Source organism: Plasmodium falciparum (assembly GCF_000002765.6).
Source record: "Plasmodium falciparum 3D7 genome assembly, chromosome: 3".
Taxonomy (NCBI): domain Eukaryota; phylum Apicomplexa; class Aconoidasida; order Haemosporida; family Plasmodiidae; genus Plasmodium; species Plasmodium falciparum.
In genome coordinates, this window is record NC_000521.4 from 608,398 (window position 1) to 630,485 (window position 22,088).

The 22,088-nt window shown below is 21.6% G+C and overlaps 5 protein-coding genes across 5 annotated transcripts; 4 read left to right on the forward strand and 1 right to left on the reverse strand.

The window, feature by feature from the left end:
- Positions 1 to 485: 485 nt before the first annotated feature.
- On the forward strand, positions 486 to 2,321 carry PF3D7_0314900 (conserved Plasmodium membrane protein, unknown function; the record flags this gene model as incomplete). Its single annotated transcript, XM_001351182.1, has 1 exon — positions 486 to 2,321. The coding sequence occupies one exon, from the start codon at positions 486 to 488 to the stop codon at positions 2,319 to 2,321; it is 1,836 nt and encodes a 611-aa protein (XP_001351218.1).
- A 615-nt stretch (positions 2,322 to 2,936) lies between these two features.
- PF3D7_0315000 (zinc finger protein, putative) lies at positions 2,937 to 3,617 on the forward strand (the record flags this gene model as incomplete). Its single annotated transcript, XM_001351183.1, has 2 exons — positions 2,937 to 3,006; positions 3,118 to 3,617. The coding sequence occupies 2 exons, from the start codon at positions 2,937 to 2,939 to the stop codon at positions 3,615 to 3,617; spliced, it is 570 nt and encodes a 189-aa protein (XP_001351219.1).
- A 724-nt stretch (positions 3,618 to 4,341) lies between these two features.
- On the reverse strand, positions 4,342 to 5,025 carry PF3D7_0315100 (eukaryotic translation initiation factor 4E; the record flags this gene model as incomplete). The annotated part of the gene is made up of 1 exon (XM_001351184.1): positions 4,342 to 5,025. One exon carries the CDS (start codon positions 5,023 to 5,025, stop codon positions 4,342 to 4,344), a length of 684 nt encoding a protein of 227 aa, XP_001351220.1.
- Positions 5,026 to 8,074: 3,049 nt separating this feature from the next.
- Positions 8,075 to 14,419, forward strand: PF3D7_0315200 (circumsporozoite- and TRAP-related protein; the record flags this gene model as incomplete). Its single annotated transcript, XM_001351185.1, has 1 exon — positions 8,075 to 14,419. The coding sequence occupies one exon, from the start codon at positions 8,075 to 8,077 to the stop codon at positions 14,417 to 14,419; it is 6,345 nt and encodes a 2,114-aa protein (XP_001351221.1).
- Positions 14,420 to 15,048: 629 nt separating this feature from the next.
- PF3D7_0315300 (conserved Plasmodium protein, unknown function) lies at positions 15,049 to 21,963 on the forward strand (the record flags this gene model as incomplete). Its single annotated transcript, XM_024473247.1, has 14 exons — positions 15,049 to 15,261; positions 15,361 to 15,428; positions 15,508 to 15,562; positions 15,705 to 15,757; positions 15,854 to 15,929; positions 16,054 to 16,447; positions 16,547 to 16,737; positions 16,827 to 16,872; positions 17,013 to 17,067; positions 17,189 to 17,262; positions 17,371 to 17,487; positions 17,669 to 20,760; positions 20,939 to 21,751; positions 21,907 to 21,963. The coding sequence occupies 14 exons, from the start codon at positions 15,049 to 15,051 to the stop codon at positions 21,961 to 21,963; spliced, it is 5,304 nt and encodes a 1,767-aa protein (XP_024328872.1).
- Between the last annotated feature and the right edge of the window lie 125 nt (positions 21,964 to 22,088).

The window sequence follows — 22,088 nt, forward strand, 5'->3', positions numbered from 1 at the left end:
TTATACAAGAAAAAAAAAAATAATATATATTAAAAGTATATTTATGTGTATCATTTTTCATTATCAATTTAAAAGGAAAATATGAATTGTCCTGAATATAAAAAATTCGTGTTGGAGTTTTTTTTTTTTTTTTTTTTTTACATGTGAAAAAAATTCCCAAAAAAAAAAAAATAATAATGTGCATATTTTAAAATATCGAATTAAACAAATAAATAATAATAAAAAAAAATAAATATATCATATATATATATATATATATATATATATATATATATATATATATATATATATATGTATATTTTTGTACGCATAAATATATTTTTAAATTGTAATGTTATTTTTATATTAATATTAATTGTTATATTTTTTTTTATTTTTTATTGCATATACTTATTTGTCATTGTTATAAAGTTTTAAATTATATATTATATTTATATATATATATTTAAAAAAAATAGAAATAAAAGAAATATGATTGTGATAAAATGAAGGAAGATTTCATTATACAGCAATTAAGTAAATGCTCAGGAAGTACACATATTATGAAAAGGGATAAAGAAGAAAAAATTCAAAGTTTAAAAAATGTATCATTGTTTTCTAGGACAAAAGAAGAGCTTAAAAAAAAAAGCAAAACTAAAATCGAAGATATATTTAATAAAAATACATACAATATAACTAATGTAAATATATTGAATAATGATAATATACAATATCCACCTTTTAATACTTTAAATAATAATATAAAGACATGTAAAATAAATAGCCAAATAATGGATAAATTAAAAAAAAAAGAAGAAAAAAGAAAGTATAACAACCTTTTAAATTCCATTGTGGAAAAGAAAAGCATTGATAGTTCTTCCTCTTATTTTTCAGATAAGTTTTCTAAAAATAAATATAAAAATTATTTACTTAATAAAAGTTCAGTTTATTTAAAATCGAAATGTCATAAAGAATCAAATTTAAATTTAAATTTAAAGAAATTAGAAAAACTACAAAAAAAAATGAAAAATATTAAGAATATTAGTTATTTGAAAAAGGGGAACATCGAAAGTTCGGATGAATACGAACAAAGTGGTTGTGATAATTACAATGATAATAATAACGATGATAAATATGATGATCATATAAGTGACGATAATAAAAATGATGATGATAATATGAGTGATGATAATATGAGTGATGATAATATGAGTGATGATAATATAAGTGATGATAATATAAGCGATGATAATATGAGTGATGATAATATAAGTGATGATAATATAAGCGATGATAATATAAGTGATGATGATAACATAAGTGATGATAACAAAAATGATGATGATAACAAAAATGATGATGATAACACAAGTGATGATAATAATATAATTTATGACGAATATAATAATAATATATCTGATGATAAGAACAACCTGTCCAAGTTTGTATATGAAAAACGATTTAATCTAAATTTGTTAAAAGATGGTTCAGATGAAAATAAATATTCTATTGTTAGCAAACGAAAGTATAATAATACATATAAAAGGAAATGTTTATATTTAGGAATGAATAAATTAAATAATATTTGTAAAGAAAGTCTTAAGATAAGAAGAAGCTATTTAAGATATTGTGGAGAAAACGAATCATCAGGAAATAGAAAATTATCAAGTGGTATGTCTCAATTAATGAAATTAAAGTATTTAATAAATAAAAAAGAAAATGAAAAGAATAAGAATTCTTTATTTTATGATTCTAAAGATAATAACAAATTTATAAAACTTCTAATGTCTGAAATAAAAATTGAAACGAAATTATATAAATTAATTTTATTTCTTTTATTTCTTCTCATTTTATCATTATCAAAAAATATTTCTAATTATATGGTTATAACAAGAAAATGTTACAATATATATGAAAATCCAATCAAATCTATATCTAGAATTATTAGATATATAATAGTACTTTTTAAAATATGTTACAAAGTTACCTTACCTATTTTTTTATATTTATTATCATGCTTATTTATTATTATCTTTAGAATATTTGTCATTTTAAATATTCCTATTTTCTTTTTCATCTTATATATCAAATTCGTACTCATAAGCGATAAATCTATCATCACTTTGTATTTTCTGTTCTTTCAATTTTTTTATAAATATTTAGTTTTCCATTGTGAAGATATTTTTAAGAATTTTAAATCACATATTAGTTTAGATAATTTTTTAACTTTGATTTATAAAACATCCTGTATTCTTTTTTATTACATGGTCAGAGTTTTTCAAACATTTCAAAATCATATAAATGCACAGTTTTATGAATCAAGTGATAGTATTTCCAAATAAAAGAAATATATACAAAAATATGAACAATTTATTATTAATTTATAGTTATATTATTTTGAAAAGTGTAGGGCTTAAAGTACACTCATTTTTATTTTTTCTGATTTTTTTATTTTTTTTATTTTTTGTAAAAAAATAGTGCTCTATATGTTCATATAGCTTATATATATATTATTTATTGCACATTATATTTTTACGTTATGAAAACTTGATTGTAAAAGGAAACTTTTTTTTTTTCTTTTTTTTTTTTTTTGTATAAAAATAATGTTATTATATAATATATTCCTTTATGATTGGTTTTAATAATATCAAAATTTTATTTTTTTTTGACAAGGAATATATATATTATATATGTGTATAATTAAATGTACATATATATATATATATATATATATATATGTAAGATTATACAAATGTATAATTTGTTTTTCGTAATTTTTGGTACTTGAAAAAGGTCCTTCAAATAAAATTTTAAATAAAAAACCTCACCAAGTATATATATATATATATATATATATATATGTCACCATTTATTATTATTATTTTTTTTTTTTTTGAACAAAAAAAGAATAAAATTTCAAAAAATCACCTGAACAATCTTACACAAAAAAACTTAACATGGACATTCGTTCAGAAATTGTAAATTCCATAATATATTCTTTAAAAAGATGCAAAAATAAAAATAAATGTAATATTTCTTTTTTGAAACATTAAAATATACATATATATATTAAATATATATATATATATATATATATATATTTATTTATTTATTTATTTTTTTTTTTAATTTTTGTAGATATTTTGTTGTTAAACGAGTTATTGTCCCTTTTCCCAGCACACGCTGAAAAAAGCTTAAAGCTATGCTTAAAATCGTGCATAAAAAAATATACATTAATAGAAGAAAATGATTCACCTGAACCTTGTAAAGATTATGGACATAAAATACTTAACAGTAAAAAAAAAGAAAGCTTCTTTAGTGACACTACTATTATATGTAAGAAAAAGAAGAAAGTAGAGAAAAAAAAATTATCATCTATAAAATCCAACAGATATAAAAAGACATGTATACACTTTTTTGTACTATGTGGAAATAAAAGGAAGTATGTTGTATTTCAAAACTTTTGTTCATGTTTTTATTTTAAAGAAAAAGTATTATGTAATAATAACGATGTTTTATGTAAACACCTTTTATCCGTTTTTTTGGCAAAATGTTTTCATAACTATAGGAATATTTTTTTAAATTCCGAGTTATTTTTTGAATGGTACCTTAAAAAATTAAATATCTCAAACCAGTAATTTGTACAATAAATGCACATTTATAAAAGTACATGTATGTAATATGTTTTATTTTTTTCATCTCTTTTTAATTAACTATAAAATAAAATAAAAAAAAAAAAAAAAAAAAAAAAAAAGTTTAAGTTTGTAAATATTAAATACAAATTTAATATGAATTATAATAGTATTAAAAAAAAAAAAAAAAAAAAAAAATTATAATAATATATATAATAAATGAAATAATATTTACTAAATAATAAATAAAACAACATTTATTTTATACATATAACCAAATAGTAAAACGTAATATAAATATAAGGTATATTACTAAATGGATTTATAAAAAAAATATATGTTCTAATCATTTTGATGCTTTAAATGTACAAGGGTTCTTATGAAATATGAACACATTATATACATATATATATATATATATATATATATATATATATATATATACAGATATCCCTTTAATTTAAAAAAAAAAAAATTATATTTTACATTTCAAAATGTGGTTTTATATTTTCTAAAATGTATATATTAATAAATCTTCCAAATATGTAATCATATGGTTGTAATATATTCTTTTGGCAATTAATTAATTAAATAAATATAACAATAGTTAAAATACTTAATGGAAAAAGTAATCTGTATGTTTTTCGTATATTTTTTATATTTTACATTTGGAATAATATATATATATATATTTATTTATTTATTTATTTATTTATTCATTTTATATAACTTATCTATGTATGTGACTAAGACTTTTTACTCTTGGTGGAAATATAGTCGATCCATCAATACGATTACACATATGTTCTTCTAGATCTTTTCTCAAATAGTTTTTAACACTTTCATCAGTTATAGTAGTATACCATATTTCTATTCTTATATATCCATATCTTGTAGTACTTAATTTATCTACTAATCTAATACCTGTTATTAAATCATAATGTTTTAAACTACATCCAATTATAGCTAAAACGAGATTATTCCAAAATTCATCAATTTGGCTATATGGATAATCCTTAGGTAATATTTTATATTCAAAATGACCACCGCCTGAATTTGCTGGATCTTCCCACATAGGTTGTATATTATCTCTAAATATCATAAGAGCATCAACAATACGAAATATTCCATCTTCTGAAAATCTGGTCATACTTCTTTGTGCCAGTAAATCACTTGGTTGAGGTAATCTATTCCATAATTGCCAAAATTTTTGAACACTATTAAATTTAGCTAGTGGTCTTGTATAATCCTTATAATTATTACTTTGTTTTATTTTATTATCTGATACTTGTTCCCATATCACCCAATTATATTGTAATAATAAGGGATTCGATAAATCTATTTTAGTAGCTTCTAGTTTTTCACTCAAATCAATAGCATCTCTGTTATTTTTATTAAATGTTAAATACTTCATCTTATAAACATGTATATATTAAAAAAAAAAAAAAAAAATTAAAATTAAACAATATAATAAGATATTTATATATAACGAATATATAATCAATTATATTCCCTTACGTCCTTTTTTTTTTTTTTTTAAACATATCATAACAAATGTATCACTTTAAAACACTTTTAAATATATGGAAAGAAAAGAAAAGAAAAAAAAAAAAAAAATACAAATATATATATATATAAAGGTACCTTTCTTTTTGACACGTAAACGATTATTTTTAATTATGTATAAAAATAATATTATATAATACCAATAAATAATAATAAAATATCAAATTTACAGATTATTCAAGAAAGGTTACATATTATTATATATATATATATATTATGTAATATTACATAAATATATAATTTATGCTAAGAGCAGTAAATTTTATACTTTATAATAAATTTATATTAATTTAAAACAAAAAATGATAATACTATAAAAATATATATGGAAAAAAAAATATAATAATATATAATATAATAAAAATAATAATATATATATATTTTTTATTTATTACAAATCAAAATGATGATAAACATTTTCATTAAAAAGAAATATATATTGAAAAAAAATTATTTGTATATGTTTTAATTAATTTTAAATATATAAATTTTAATATAGAAAAAATTAATTTTTTATTACCAGTAACATTTGTTTTTTTAAAAGAATATATGTATATGGAATGAATTATATCAAAGGGAAAAAAAAAAAAAAAAAAAATATATTATATATATTATATATTATAAATATGTTTTATAAAGTATGAATTTATGAAAGTTATGATATTATAATATTATATGAATAAATAATAAATATATAATATATTACATAATATATATATATATATATATATAATATAATATAATATAATATAATATAATATCATATAATATAATATAATAACGTTAATTATATTTTATAATATGTATCATATATAATGAAATTTAATAAAATATATGATATTTTTATTATAATATTTCATTATATATAATATGTTGTATATAAATATATATATATATATATATAAATAAAATAATATATAACTTATATATTTACATATAATAAAAATTATATGTAATACAATACGAAATTGTTATATGTAATTGCATGCATCTATATATATATATATATATATATATAAATAAACCTTTATAAAAATGAATATTTGTTGTATAAAATAGAATATCATAACATATTGTTAAACAGAAAAAAAACCTAATTATATATATAATATATTACCTTTTAATTTATTACCAATTTCTTATCAAATCCAATTTGTGTTTCAAATAAAAAAAATGACTAATTATAAAAAAAAAAAAAATTGATAAATAATAAAATATAAATTTTTAGGTCATATAAATAATTCTATATGGAAATTTTAAGTGAAATACATTTTCATTATGTCTTCTAAAAGAAAAAAATATTAATAAAAGGCCAAAAAACCCATCATTACCTATATTTATTTTAAAATAATATTCAATGAAAAAATAGGTGAAATAAGTTTTTTTTTTTTTTTTTTTTATTGATAAGTAAATAACGTCAAAAAAAATGATGTTTCAATTTTTTCCTATGAAAAGTACCTAAATTTAACAACATTTAAATAATGTGGATAAAAAAAAATTATTCGCATTTATTATACTGGGAACAATTATAGAACGTTATCTAATTTTAATTTTATAACATATACATTTTTATATTTATTTAATACAAAGAATTCTTGAAAATCTATAAAAATTATATATGTTCATATATATATAAAAAAAAAAAAAAAACTTGAACAAACATAATTAAATTATTTAAATAATAATAAGAAGAATGTTGGTTATTATCATGTTTAAATTTTTTTTTTAAAATTAAATACTTCGATTGTACAATTTTTTTTTTTTTTTCTATATCTCGTCATTTGTTCATGATATTGTCTTTTTTTATTTTTATTTTTTTTTCAAATAGCTATAGATTAAGGACTAAAAGGTTTTTTCGATCATATAATAATATTTAGAATAAAAAAAAAAAAAAAAAAAAATACTAAAATTCATTTACATATACTTGAAATAGCTAATTTTTTTTTTTTTTTTTTTTTTTTTTTGTGTTCATAATTTTAAAAAAATATATTATGACAAAATATTTAAAAAATGAACGAGTCATAATTTTTTTTTTTTTTTTTTTTTTAACTTTTGAAAAGCCATTTTTAATAGCTGTTCAGCATAAAACTGTTGTTCATATGGAGAATACTACCAAAGTATATAGAATATATTATTAAATTAAAATATGTTAAGGATTTAATTTTTTATAAGATAATGGAAATTATGAAATTGTCATAAATTATTTCCTAGTTAGCCATAGAATGGTTGATTAGGCAGCCTTTTCAAAAAAAAAAAAAAAAACAACAAAAAAAAAAACAACATAAAATAAAATAAATAAAAATAATAATAAATTAATAAAGACATTTATACACCAATTAAAATAAATTATTATATTTATTATTTTTATAATTGTTATATTTTATTTTTATCCTTTTTTTTTGTTTTTTTTTTAATATATATATATAATACATAATATTTTTCTACCAAAATTTATAAATTGTACATATTTTTAAATTCTTCTATTTTTTTGTATTTTTTTTTTTTTTTTTTATTATAATATTCATATGTCTTTATAACAACGATATTTTTATTTTTTATGTATTTTTTTCCATATTTTTTTAAATATATATTTGTATTTTGTTATATATTTATTATATTCATATTTTTTTTTTTTTTTTTGTGTCGCCATTTCTTTTATATACATGTTTAAGATCTAAGGCAATTCATATATTTTTCACACGTTTTTAGAAACTGTCTTTTATAACACATTACTCTTGTTTCTCTACCTGAAATATTTGTTATTATTATTGTCAAATTCTGTTATATGTTTTACAATATTTTAACTTTATCTATTTTAAAGATTCAGTTAAAAAAAAAAAATATATTCATACATATACATATCTATTTCATAATCTAAAAAATTAAACAAATAACAAATGAAGAAAGCATTTGTATTAATATTTTCCTGTTTCTTACTTTTTTTGCCTTTGCACATTGTAAGAACGCACTATGCAAAAAATGAAGAAACAAATAAGAAGGATACTAAATTGAAAAAGAAACGTAATGTCAAAACTTTCAATAAAAAATTAACAAACAAATCCTTTCTTCAAGTACAACACACTGTAGCAACTAGATCTGTACCACCGCCACCTTGTCTTGGAGATGATTGCTTCTGCCAAAATTATTACGATTTAACATTAATTTTGGACGAATCTGCAAGCATAGGATCAAAAAATTGGAAAAACCATGTTATTCCATTTACTGATAAAATTATAAAGGATTTAACAATAAGCAAAAATGAAGTACATGTAGGAATTTTGTTATTTTCTAGTAAAAATAGAGATTACGTCACTTATGGTGATGAATTAAGATATCAAAAAGATGAGCTTCTAAAAAAAGTAGAAAAATTAAAAAAAGATTATTATTGCGGAGGAGGAACAAAAATATTAGGTGCATTGAAATATTCTCTGGAAAATTATACAAAACATAAAAATATTAGATATGATGCACCTAAAGTAACAATATTATTTACTGATGGAAATGAAAATTCTGCATCTAATAAACAACTTTTGGAAATGGGTTTGACATACAGAAGAGAACGAGTAAAGTTATTAGTTCTTGGTGTAGCTGCTGCTGAAGATAATAAGTTAAAATTAATAGCTGGGTGTGAAGAAAATACCAATTGTCCATACTCCATGAAAGCAGAATGGGAAACTATAAATGACATAACAAAGAGATTAACTAATAAAATATGTCATACAGAATCGGAAATAGAACCAGAACCAAAACCAGAACCTTCCACACCAACACATTGCCAAGGTGATGATTGCTTTTGTGAGGATTATTACGATTTAACTTTAATTTTAGATGAGTCACGAAGTATAACTCTCGACAAATGGAAGAAAGATGTAGTTCCATTTGCCGAAAAGGTTTTGAATAATTTAAACATCGACAAAGATAAAATACATGTTGGAATTATGCGTTTCGCCAAATCTATGAAAACGGATATAGGTTATGAGCAGGAAACAAGATATATGAAAAACGATTTGATAAAACTAGTTAGAGAATTAAAAGATAAATATGGATATGGTGGTGCTACCCATCTTGTCGATGCTTTACAATATTCATTAAAAACTTTTACAAGACACCCCAATAATAGAGTTGATGCACCCAAGGTAACAATATTATTTACGGATGGTAATGAAACTTCTAAAAAGGAAAAAGATATACGAGATGTAGGATTATTATATAGAAAAGAAAATGTGAAGTTAATAGTAGTAGGGGTTAATTTAGCTACGGAGAAAAGTTTAAAATTATTAGCTGGTTGTACTGAAAATGAAGAATGTCTACGAGTTATTAAATGTGAATGGAATGATTTAACAAATATAACTAAAATACTTACGGATAAGATATGTAATACGGGATCAGTAGAATTACCAAAACCTGAAGAGAATCCTGAACCAGTAGAAAAACCAAATCCAGAGGAAAATCCTAATCCAGTGGAAAAACCAACTCCAGAAGAAAATCCTAATCCAGTCGAAAAACCAACTCCAGAAGAAAATCCTAATCCAGTGGAAAAACCAGAACCAGAAAAGAATCCTTGTATAAACATGGAAGATTGCTATTGTAAAGATTTTTATGATATCACTTTAGTTTTAGATGAATCAGCTAGTATATCTGATTTGATATGGAGAAACGAAGTTATTCCATTTTCTTTGGAAATTATTAAAAGAATAAATATAAGTTATAAAAATGTGCATATGGGTGTTTTGCTTTTCTCTGAATACACTAGAGATATTGTTAGATTTTATGACAATGCAAGATATGAAAAAGGGACACTACAGACAAAAATAAATGATCTAAAAAGAGATTATAGAAGTGGAAAGAAGACATATATAATACAAGCTCTACAATATGCATTAACATATTATAGCAAACTTTCAAATAGAAAGGAAGCACCTAAAGTAACCATGTTATTTACAGATGGAAATGATTCCTATGAATCAGAAAAGGGATTACAGGATATTGCATTATTATATAGAAAAGAAAATGTCAAATTATTGGTAGTAGGAGTTTCTACAGCAAGTGAGAATAAATTGAAAATGTTAGTTGGTTGTGCACCAAATGTTGTTTGCCCATTTGTTATTAAAACGGAATGGGGATTATTGAAAAATGTATCAGAAGTGTTTGTAAAAAAAATATGTGACAATGGAGTGGTATTGCCACCAGGAAGCCCCTCCGAATCAACACCTGGAAGTCCTTCCGAGTCAACACCTGGAAGTCCTTCCGAGTCAACACCTGGAAGTCCTTCCGAGTCAACACCTGGAAACCCCTCCGAATCAACACCTGGAAGTCCTTCCGAGTCAACACCTGGAAACCCCTCCGAGTCAACACCTGGAAGTCCTTCCGAGTCAACACCTGGAAGTCCTTCCGAGTCAACACCTTGCAGTGGAACCGAATGTTTATGCCACAATACCTACGACTTAACATTAATTATAGACGAATCTGCAAGTATTGGATATTCTAACTGGGAAAAGGAAGTAGTTCCATTTACTATAGGACTTGCAAGTAATTTAGAAATAAGTGAAAAGAAAGTGAATATGGGAATATTATTATTTTCTGATAAAATAAGAGAGTTCATTAAATATGGACAAAAAGAAAGTTATGATAAAAATAACTTAGTAAGAAGAATACACGATTTGAAAAAATATTATAAATCAGGAGGATTTTCATATATAGTAGAAGCTTTGAAATATGGATTATATTCATATGCAAAAAGTACATCTTCTAGATTAAATGTTCCTAAAGTAAATATTTTGCTTACCGATGGGAATAATACAGATACGTCTGATTTTATTTTAACTGAAGTGAGTTCCTTGTATAAGAAAGAAAATGTAAAGTTATTATTGATTGGTATTGGAGGTCCTACTATTCATAAATTAAGATTGTTAGGTGGATGTGATAAATCGGATGGTGACTGTCCATATGTTGTAAAAGCAGAATGGAATAATTTAAAATATACGTCAAATTTAATTATTGATAAAATATGTCATACAGATAAGCCAGTAGAAAATCCAGGAGATAATTCATCTGTATGTAATTCTAAGGATGATTGTATATGTGCGAATTATTTTGACTTAACATATATTGAAGTTCCAACATTAAATAGTACATATACATGGAGAAGTGATTTTATGGATTGTTCAAAAAATATAATGAACAGTTTAGTTATAGATAAAAATAAGGTACATGTTTCGTTGATAATATCTTTAGAAAAGAAGTCTGTTCATCAAGGCTTTGATGATGTTAATTCTTATAATAAAAATGAATTAATAAAGACATTAGGAAAGTTAGAGAATTCGACTGTTTTAAACAAAACTAATATATTAGATTCGTTAGTATATGGTATTCAACAATCTTTTGGAAAAGGAAATAGAGAAAACGCACCAAAAGTTACTATGTTATTAACCAACAGTAATAGTGATATATCTGATGAGAAGGCATTACAAGATATATACTTAAATTATAAAGAGAAATCAATTAAGTTATTGATTATAGGTATAGGTATAACGAATACGGGAAAATTATTTAATGCTGGAGGATGTAATATGAATGGGGATAATTGTCCACATGTATATGCATCTAAAAGTTTTTCATATATTGGTGGTGTTGATACATTTTTAGAAGTAAATAAATGTGATAGTAGTATCGATAATAATGGAGGTGACAATGGGAATGGGACAGAAGGAAATGTAAATCCAGATACACCTTCATGTAATGATAATGATGATGATGATAAATGTAATAATGATGACAGTAATATTATATGTACAAAGGTTTTAGATATAGCTGTTGTATTAGATCAGTCTAGTAATATATCCAAAGATCAATGGAATGTATATATAAAACAGTTTGTTATAAACACAGTGAACCAAAACTATTTGTCAAAATATCGAAGTCATATAACTATTGTAAAAATGGGAAAGAGTACTAAGGAAAAATGGAGCTTAAATAAAAAAATTAGTTATCAAAAGAAGAAGATTATTAAAGAAATAAACAAATTACCAATATCATATTCAAAAAAGAAGGATATAGCAAAGAGTTTAAAATATGTAAGGACAAAAGTATTTAAAAAAAGTGAAACAAATAGAAAAAAATTAATAATAATGTTAGTTGAAGGAAAATCAAACAGTAATATGAATGATTTGAGAAAAGAAGTTGGATTATTAAAAGTAAACAATATTGATTTTTTTGCATACGCAATAGATAATATAGATGAAACGGAATACAAAATACTTGGGGATTGTGAAGGTTCAGTAGATATGGGACTTATGGGGAATTCACCACCATCTCCTTCTTATTTGCCATGTAAAAATATAGTTAAGGTATCATGGGATACATTATTATCTTCAACGGATATACATATGAAGTATATTTGTAATGGTTATCCTGAAGATGCCGAATGTTCTGAATGGGAGGAATGGAGTCCCTGTCCTGAAACGTGTCCTACAATTAATAATAATAATAATAATAGTAGTGGTAGTAATAACAGTAGTAGGACTAACATTAGGACATATTTTCCACAGCTAAGCAAAAGGGAAAGGAAAGGACCATACACATTAAAAGGAGAAGAATATATGGGTGAGAAATATGGAAGTTCTTGTATGGAATTGAAATCTATCGAATATCGATCATGCCCTATAAATGCAGGTTGTAATGATATGTGTGGAGATTTCGGTGAATGGAGTGAGTGTAGTGCAACGTGTGGAGAAGGTATACGAGTAAGGAATAGAGATAATTCTTTAGACAATGATGACAAGTGTAAATTATTTAATTCAACTGAGATGGAAGCATGTAATATTCAAGAATGTGATGATAATAATAATGTAGATATATGTGAGGATATTGGAGAATGGAGTGATTGGTCATCTTGTTCTAAAACTTGTGGATATTCAACAAGAAGTAGAACGTTTACTATTTTACCAGAATATATAGGAGAATATCCTAATTGCAAAATTTTTGAAAGGAGTGAAACAGAAGTATGTGCTTTTATTCCTGCATGTTCTGATGAAAACTGTTTTGAATGGGAAGAATGGAATGAATGGTCTTCTCCATGTAGTCCTAGGAAAAGAGTTCAGAAAGCTCGAGTATTAAAAAAGGATGATGTCATTATTAGTAGTGGTGATAATAATAATAATAATAATAATAATGCTAAAAGAGGGATGGGGCATAAAAATTCTACATTTACTTCTTATAATAATAAAAAATCTGATATATGTGAAGAAGAAGTGCGACATTATTTAGATAAAGTGGAATATGATGAAGAATCTACATGTGAAAATAAAAACCCTTGTGGTGATTGGTCAGATTGGTCTGAGTGTGATAGGACATGTAATGTTGGTGTTCGAATACGACATTTTATATCTCACATGTTTGATATGGTTGGAGATGAAGATGAAAAAGAATGTTTAGAATACTATAATAAAGTTGAAACACAAGATTGTTTGCATTTACCACCATGTGACGGAGGTGAATGTAGTGATTGGGAAACTTGGGTAGAATGTAAAGAAGAAGATATGATCGGAAACAATTGTCATAAACGAAATAAAAAAATATTAACTCGAAAGTTAGAATTATTGAAAAATAAAGATATAACAAGAACAAAAAATACATCGGATGTTTGTAATGACTATACATTATTTAGAGAAGAAGATTGTCCTCAATCAAATGATACATGTATAAATGCATTATGTAATGAATGGGAAGAATGGGGAGATTGTTCCAGTACTTGTGGGGAAGGATCATTTAAAATAAGGAAAAGAAAAGAGCCTTTGGAATTGATACCTGCATCTCAAGATATAAATGGAAATATTGGTTTGACATGTGCACAACAAAATATAAAAGTTGAAGAAAGAGAAGCCTGTATAGTTCCAGCATGTGAAGATGAATCTACCAACGGAGGAACAGAAGTAGAAGGATCTACTCCTTCTTCTCCATCTGACAGTAATAATAATGATGGATCATCGGGTGATAATACAGGAGATTCAAATGATAAAAAAGGGATGGGAACAGGTGAAAAAGTTTCGTTAGCTGCTGGAGTAATAGGTTTAGTAGCCTTAGCAGCAGGAGGTTTGATATATGGATACAATACGTTAAACGGTGGTGAGCCTCCTCATAGTTCTAATATGGAATTTGAAAATGTGGAGAACAACTCAGGTACAGAAGAGGAAGAAAATGAAGACTTTGAGGTAGTGGACGCGGATGACCCTATGTGGAACTGATTCACGTGTCTTAAAAAAAAAAAAAAGAAAAAAAGAAAAAAAGAAAAAAAAAAAAAAAAAAAAAAAAAAAAAAAAATTACGTTTGTGAATAAATAAATATATATGGTATATATATTAGTGAGTAGAAAGCCATTTTTGTAATAATAGTGCATCTTGGATTTTTTTTCTTTTTTTTTTTCTTTTTTTTTTCTTATTATTTATTTATATTTATATATACTTTAAATTTTGTTAAGATTCATTGGTTCTGTACAAAATAAACACTATAAAAATATCATTTCCACTGGATATATATATATATATATATATATATATATTTATTTATTTATATTATTGTTTTGTATTTATGAGGGGAATAAACTTTTAGTTCGAATGAGTTTAAAACATTAAATAAAGATATATGCGTATTCTTATTTTAATAAGTATTTCAATTTTATAAATGCAAAGCTATAAAATAAATTCTTTTTTTATGTCTAGATGATAATAAAAATAAAAAAATATACATATATTATATTATATATGAGGAACATTGTGAGGGATTATTATGATATAAAATATTATCTAATATATTCAAATCATATATATATATATATATATATTTGTATTTTTAATTTTATATATATAGAGAAAAAATGGATTTTGAATTATGTTCGGACGATGATGATTTTCAGAAGGAAAAAAAGGAACATTTAGATATTTCTTACTTTGAGAAATACCTAATGGATTCTGATAATAAAGAAAATTTTGACAAAAGCTATGATACTTATTTTAAGACTGTTAATAAGGATTTCATATATACACGTCATCATATTTTTCATGCTCATAACGAGGATAATGTGAAGAAAGTAAAATTAAAAAAAAGAAAGAAATACATAAATATATGTATATATACCAATACAATATTGAACACTTCATAAAGAATGTAAAATATTTAATCGTTGTAGATTTTATCATATTATGAACCAAATGTCTATATAGAAGAGTTCAATAAGAAAATAGCACGTGCTTACAAGTATATTCAAAAATTAAGGAAAATTTTTTTTTTTTTTTTCTGGATATATATTTTAATATATGTTATGTTCTCTTTATAGTTTTAAATATGTGTTGCTTGAGAATAATAAGATGCGCCAAGAGGATAAATATTTGGTAGTTTACAATATATATATATATATATATTTATATTTATATATTTATTTATTTATATATTATTCATTTGCAACTTGTTGCATTATAATTATACGTTTGCTTTTCATTTTCAAAAATGTTTCACTCATAAATTAACTATTAGGAGTGTTTGTTAAAGATGGAAAATAATATGAGAAATCGTAAATTGAAACTTAGGTATACAAAATAGTACATATATATATATATATATATATTTATTTATTTATTTATTTATTTATTTATGATTATGTTTTCTTCATTGCAACTTTTTAGTCATGACAAGGATGTAGAAAAGGTTATGAACAAAAGGAACTTTAGAGAATACGAAAATTGTGAAAAACGTGATTTGGTAATATATATATTTATGTACTACTAAACATAATTGAGAAAAATATACATAAATAGTACATACATACATACATACATACATATATATATATATATACATACATATTTCTTATCCTTTTGTAAAGGAAAAAGAAAATTTAAAGAAAAGAAAAAGAATTGATTTTATAATAAAATATTTTATAAATGCAGCAAAAGAAATAAACAACATAAATATAACTTCTGGGAATTCATTTTTTAGTTATGATCATTTATGTTTTTTAGAAAGAAATTTTTTGCTTGAAAAAATAGAAGATATGAATGAACTTACACAAAATAGTACACTTATGAATAAATTGATTAATGCAACTGAAAGATCGAAAATATTTAAAAAGCCTATGGAAAATAACGAAAAAAATGAGAAATATTCACAGGAAAATTATCCACATAAATTATATACGTACAAGTTGGATCCAAATTTTGTATTTTTAAAACCTCATAATATTGATTCCTTTTTTCTCTTAGATTTAAAAAATATTTATGGTTCGTTCCTAAAAATTTATATACTCATAAAAATAAAATATATATATATATATATATATATATATAAATATATTTGTTATACATTATTTCTTTTTCAAGGTGGAAAACAAATTAGGGGGAAGGAAAAATATGGTTACTTATATCTAATCAAATATTTAAGTAATGTTGATGAATATTTCTATATAAAAGAAAAAAAGGGGAATGAAAAAAATGATTTCCCTTATGATCAAAGAAAGAAAATATTTGAAAAGTTGGAAGATGTAGATTATAACTCTGTAAGAGAGAAAATGGTTAGTTATAAAGGGAAAAAAAAAAAAAAAAAAAAAATACATATATATATATATATATATATGTGCATACATTTGTTTTTTATTATTAGGGTGAAAAATATTTTCTTCCATTACCAAAGGAGGATATGGAAAAAAGTTAGCTTTATTCAATAAATTTAAAATGTTATTAATTTCTTTTGGTAGATGTAGTAATATGTTCCTATAATAATTAATGTGTAAATGTTTAAACATAAAAAACATTTTCTGTGTATGTGTATACAATATTTATGATTCAGATATTAAAGAGTTGCGCATTTTGAAATTTTTATTGTTGAAAATATTTAGAAAAAGGTTAACAAGGGGAAAAAAAAAATATATATATATATATATATATATATATGTAATAATATATGTATGTAGGATTATATTTTAACGATTTCAACCTGTATATTATATTTCCATATAATCACAGGTGTAAAGCAAAACATTGTGATAGGACATTCTCATTTCCATTAAAAATTGTTATTACGGGGAAAATAAAGAGAGGTATCATATATTCAAAAAAGAAAAAAAAAAAAAAATGCACTTATTTATATGTATATATATATATATATATATGTTATATGTGTATATAATTTTTTTTTTGCTTTTTAGAAACTGTACTTTTAGCTAGACACTTGAAAAAAAAGTTCACATTAAAAATATACGATTTTAATAAGATAAAAAAGGAAGTTGAACATATATGTAATAATAATAGATATATATCAAATGGTAATTATAAATAATTAATATTTATAAGTGTTACACATAAAAAGAAAAACATAAATATTTATTCATAAATATTATATATTTTGATATTGCACTTTCTTTCTTTATTTATTTATTTATTTATTTTTTTTTTTTTTTTTTTTTTTTTTTTCTCTCTGTTGAACGTGTGTCTAAAAAAATTCAGAGAAGAGTGACGAGAATGTAAAGAACAAAATAAACATAATAAAAAAGTTAAAAGAGATAATAAAAAAAGTTGATGAAAAGAAAGAGGATATGTTTCAAGTGGATTTATTATATTATCGTATAAAATATGATGAAGATAAATTTTATAAAGTGAAAAAAAATAATGAGATTATGAAAAATGGAAAGATGAAAAAATATTATGGTTACATTATTATAAACTTTTTTTTTTCATTAAAAGAGTATATAATGTTTGAATACAAAGCGAAGAAATTTTTTCTATACAACGAATTTGTACATATAGGAGGGTATATGAGAAAAGAAAAGAAAATTCAATCGATTGTCTTCTCACCAGATGAAGTAGATAATATACAATATGGAAATATTACAAAAATGAATACACAACAGAATATCAAAAAAATTGAAGACGAAGAAGAAGAAAAAAAAAAAAAAAACTTGAATAGAGAAAAAGATGTTACAATAACAAATGAGAAGAATTCAATACAAAAGGATAATGGAAATATTATAAAGAAAGATACAAATATATTAAAAGATAATAGTAATGATAATAATATGATATCTTATGATGAATATATTAATTATAATAAACATATTGAAAATAATGTTTTATTTTTTTCAAATTTTATATGTCCAGTAGATGATCTATTTTATATGAAAAAAAATTATGGAGGTGCTATAGATTTTCATTTTCATATAGAAAAAAGTTGGAAACAAATACATTCAATTTTATTTAAGTGTGTTAATAATAACTGTTCATGTGATATGAAAGAAAAAAAAAGAACAGAAAGGAAACTTCATAATTATATAAACAATCCTAAAATAGATAAAGAAAAGGAATATATAACAGAAATGAACAATGATGAAAAAGAAAATATAGAAAAACAAATATTGTTATATCGGAAAAAATATATATTTAGAAAAAAGAATGATAATTTGAAAAATTATTTCAAAAGGAAAATTCATATTAAATGTAACATTAAAAATACAAAATATTTATATTATTCATATAATAAAAAAAATTCAACAACATACAAGGAGGAGATACAAAATAAATATTACAAACTTTATAATGAACCAAATTTAAATAATAGTCAAGAAAACAATAACAAAAAAAACCATGATAATATGAAAAAAAAAGAAAAAAAAAATCATTCGAATTTTTATTTTGTAAATAAAATATACCGGTTTGATAAAAATTTTATAGAAATCGAAAATTTTTTAAAAAATTATAATAAAAAAATCGGACGGTTATATCAAAGATATTATGTTATTAAAAAAAAAAAAAATATGAAAGATATATATACATATGCAAGTAGATTATTATCAAAAGTTTTTTCTTTTTTAATTAAAAAGGAAAAAAAAAAAAATTTCAATTGTAAGAAATATATGAAGAATTATTATGGTGATAAAAAATGTTATAACAATCATTGTAGGAATAAGTATGATCATGTTATAAATAATGAAAATAATAAAAATGAAAATATTTATGATGAAAAATATTTTATGAAAAGAATAAATATAGATGAAACCATGTCTTTTTATTTTAAACTTAGATATTATAATATAATAAAAACATATATTACTCATTTATTTAATTTATTTATATGGAAAATAAAAATGGAAAAAAATATAAAGAAAGGTATACAATATATATATAAAAATATTACAAGATTTATAGACTTTATAAATTCTATAAAATATATAAATCAATTTATTGAAATGTATAATAAATATAATAAATTAGAAATTAAAAATTATCAGGTTCAATTATTATTACTTGAAAGGTTAAATAAAATGCAACAAATTATATGGTCAGAAATCATAGAACAAAGAAATCATAACATTCATCATAATAAAGATATTCTATATATATATAAATGGATATATATACAAATATATTTAATAATATATCATGAGTTTTATTTAATAAATATAGAACATCAATTATATATTGATATGGATTCTTTTGTTAACGAATTATTATATTCCATAATACACATTAATATAACAACAAATACATTAAAAAATGATAAAAAAAAAAAAACAAATATAGATTCTATATTTACATATATACCAAAAAATCAAAAAGAATTATTTACATATGATCATCATCAAAATTATTTTGATTTTCCATTCTTTCATATAATATTACTAAATATGAATAAGTTCATTATACCAATAATATCAAATCATGTTATAGAATATAATAATATAACACACAAAAATAAAAATGATGATACTATAGAAAATCTCATATTTTCAAAAAAAGAAGCATATATTCATTCATGGGTAAAAGAATTTCGTTCTATAAATAATTATAGATTCTTTTATAAAATGAAATATCTTCTTAATAATTTACTAATAATATTAAGAACATATTTTTTCATATTCCAAGAATTAAACATTTATATTTACAACTTTGTAACATTACATTATTTCTGTGTATATAAAAAAATTAATTATATATTTGAAAAGTTGAAAAAATATGTTCAAGCACATCGGCATATCCCCTTTTATTTTACAATCACTCTTAGTACAAAAAGAAAAAGGAAAAAAAAAAGGAAAAAAAAAAGGAAAAAAAAGAGGAAAACAAAAGGAAAAATAATGAATGTGGACAAGATAAACTATGACGAGAAAGAATTATATATAACACAAAATAAATATGATATGAATAGCACAATGGATAATAAAATTATTAAAAAAATACATATATTTAATATAAGAAAAATCTTGAACCATATTTTAAGTTACATATATATTTCACAATATTTTCTAGTCATATCAAAGGAAGATTTACAAAATGTTATGATAAGTAGTTTATATTTTATAAAAGATAGAAAGAAAAAAATGGATTCTTTTATATTTCTTAGGGATATTTTAAATTCATATGTAAATATATATGGTGTAAATAAAAGTCTGTTCATATTACAAGCAGGTTTAATGTATCATGTATATAATTATGATGATAAGATGAAGAATTCTAAAGAACAAGATGAGTACATTTTCCTTTTGCACTTTTTCTTTTTCCTCATTTTTTATTTTTATTCAAAACCTAAAAAAAAGCATCTCAAAAAGGTGATTATTTAGAGTGTGCGTGGTTACATATTACGAGCACATCATACAAACATATATATATATATATATATATATATGTATATATTTTTATATTTATATATATATTTTTATATTTTTATATTTTTATATTTTTAAATTTTTAAATTTTTATATTTATGTATTTATTTTTTTGTTTTAGATTTTTTTTAGATACTTACATATTATCCAAAGAAAAATGAATGATCAAGGAATAGACGAACGTAAAAAAATCGAAATAATCAAAAAACAATTTTCTTTCTTATATTTTAACGAAGAAACTAATAAATGTAATGAAAAACAATTATGTGATTATTTTTATGTCGAAGTAAATCACCAAAACAATTTAGAAAGAAAAAATTCAGAACAGGATGGTTTGTTGAAGGGGGAATGTACTTCAATGTCTAAGGAATTAACGAATTTAGAAAATATAAAAGATATACAAAGTATTCAAAGTATTCAAAATATTCAAAGTATTCAAAATATTCAAAGTATTCAAAGTATTCAAAATATTGAAAGTATGGGTGGTATGGAAAATATAAAAAATATAAAAAATATAACACATTTAACATATAACGAATTTATATCTTTGGGATTATTTAATTTTATAAAACAAAAGAAGAGGAAGAAAGAAAAGAAAAGAAAACAAAAACACATAGAATATTATATAAAAAAGGAAAATGAGAACTATGAAATTCGTTTGTTGAATAAATTTTTATTTAAAAGTTTTTTGATGTTTTCCTTATTTCCTAATTTTAATGAGAATATTTGTATATACATGAAGAATTATTTATTTAAATTTATTGGTGATGATCTTTCATCATTAAAAATATGTGTAGAGGAAAAAATACAAAAAATGGACAAAAATGTTAGTACTTTAAAGGTAAATTCCGAAGAAAATTTTGTAAAAGAAGATGATGAGAAAAATGTGGGTGCATTAAATAATAAAGGAGTAGAAATATTTCAAACGAAGAAGGTAGCAAAAGAAGAAAAAAAAAAAAAATAAAATAAAATAAATAAATATATAAATAAATAAATAAATATATAAATAAATAAATAAATATATAAATAAATAAATAAATAAATATATATATATATATATATATATAATACATATTTCACTTTTAACAGATAAGAGTAATGGATATATTTTTATTTCTTCTTATGGATTATAATTATAATTTTTAAAACATTTATCAATGAATCTTTTAATAAGTGTAAAGTTTAAAAAAAAAAGTAAAAAAAAAAAAAATAACATAATAAGGGTACATTAATTTCGATAATGTTCCCTTAAAATGATATGTACATAAAAA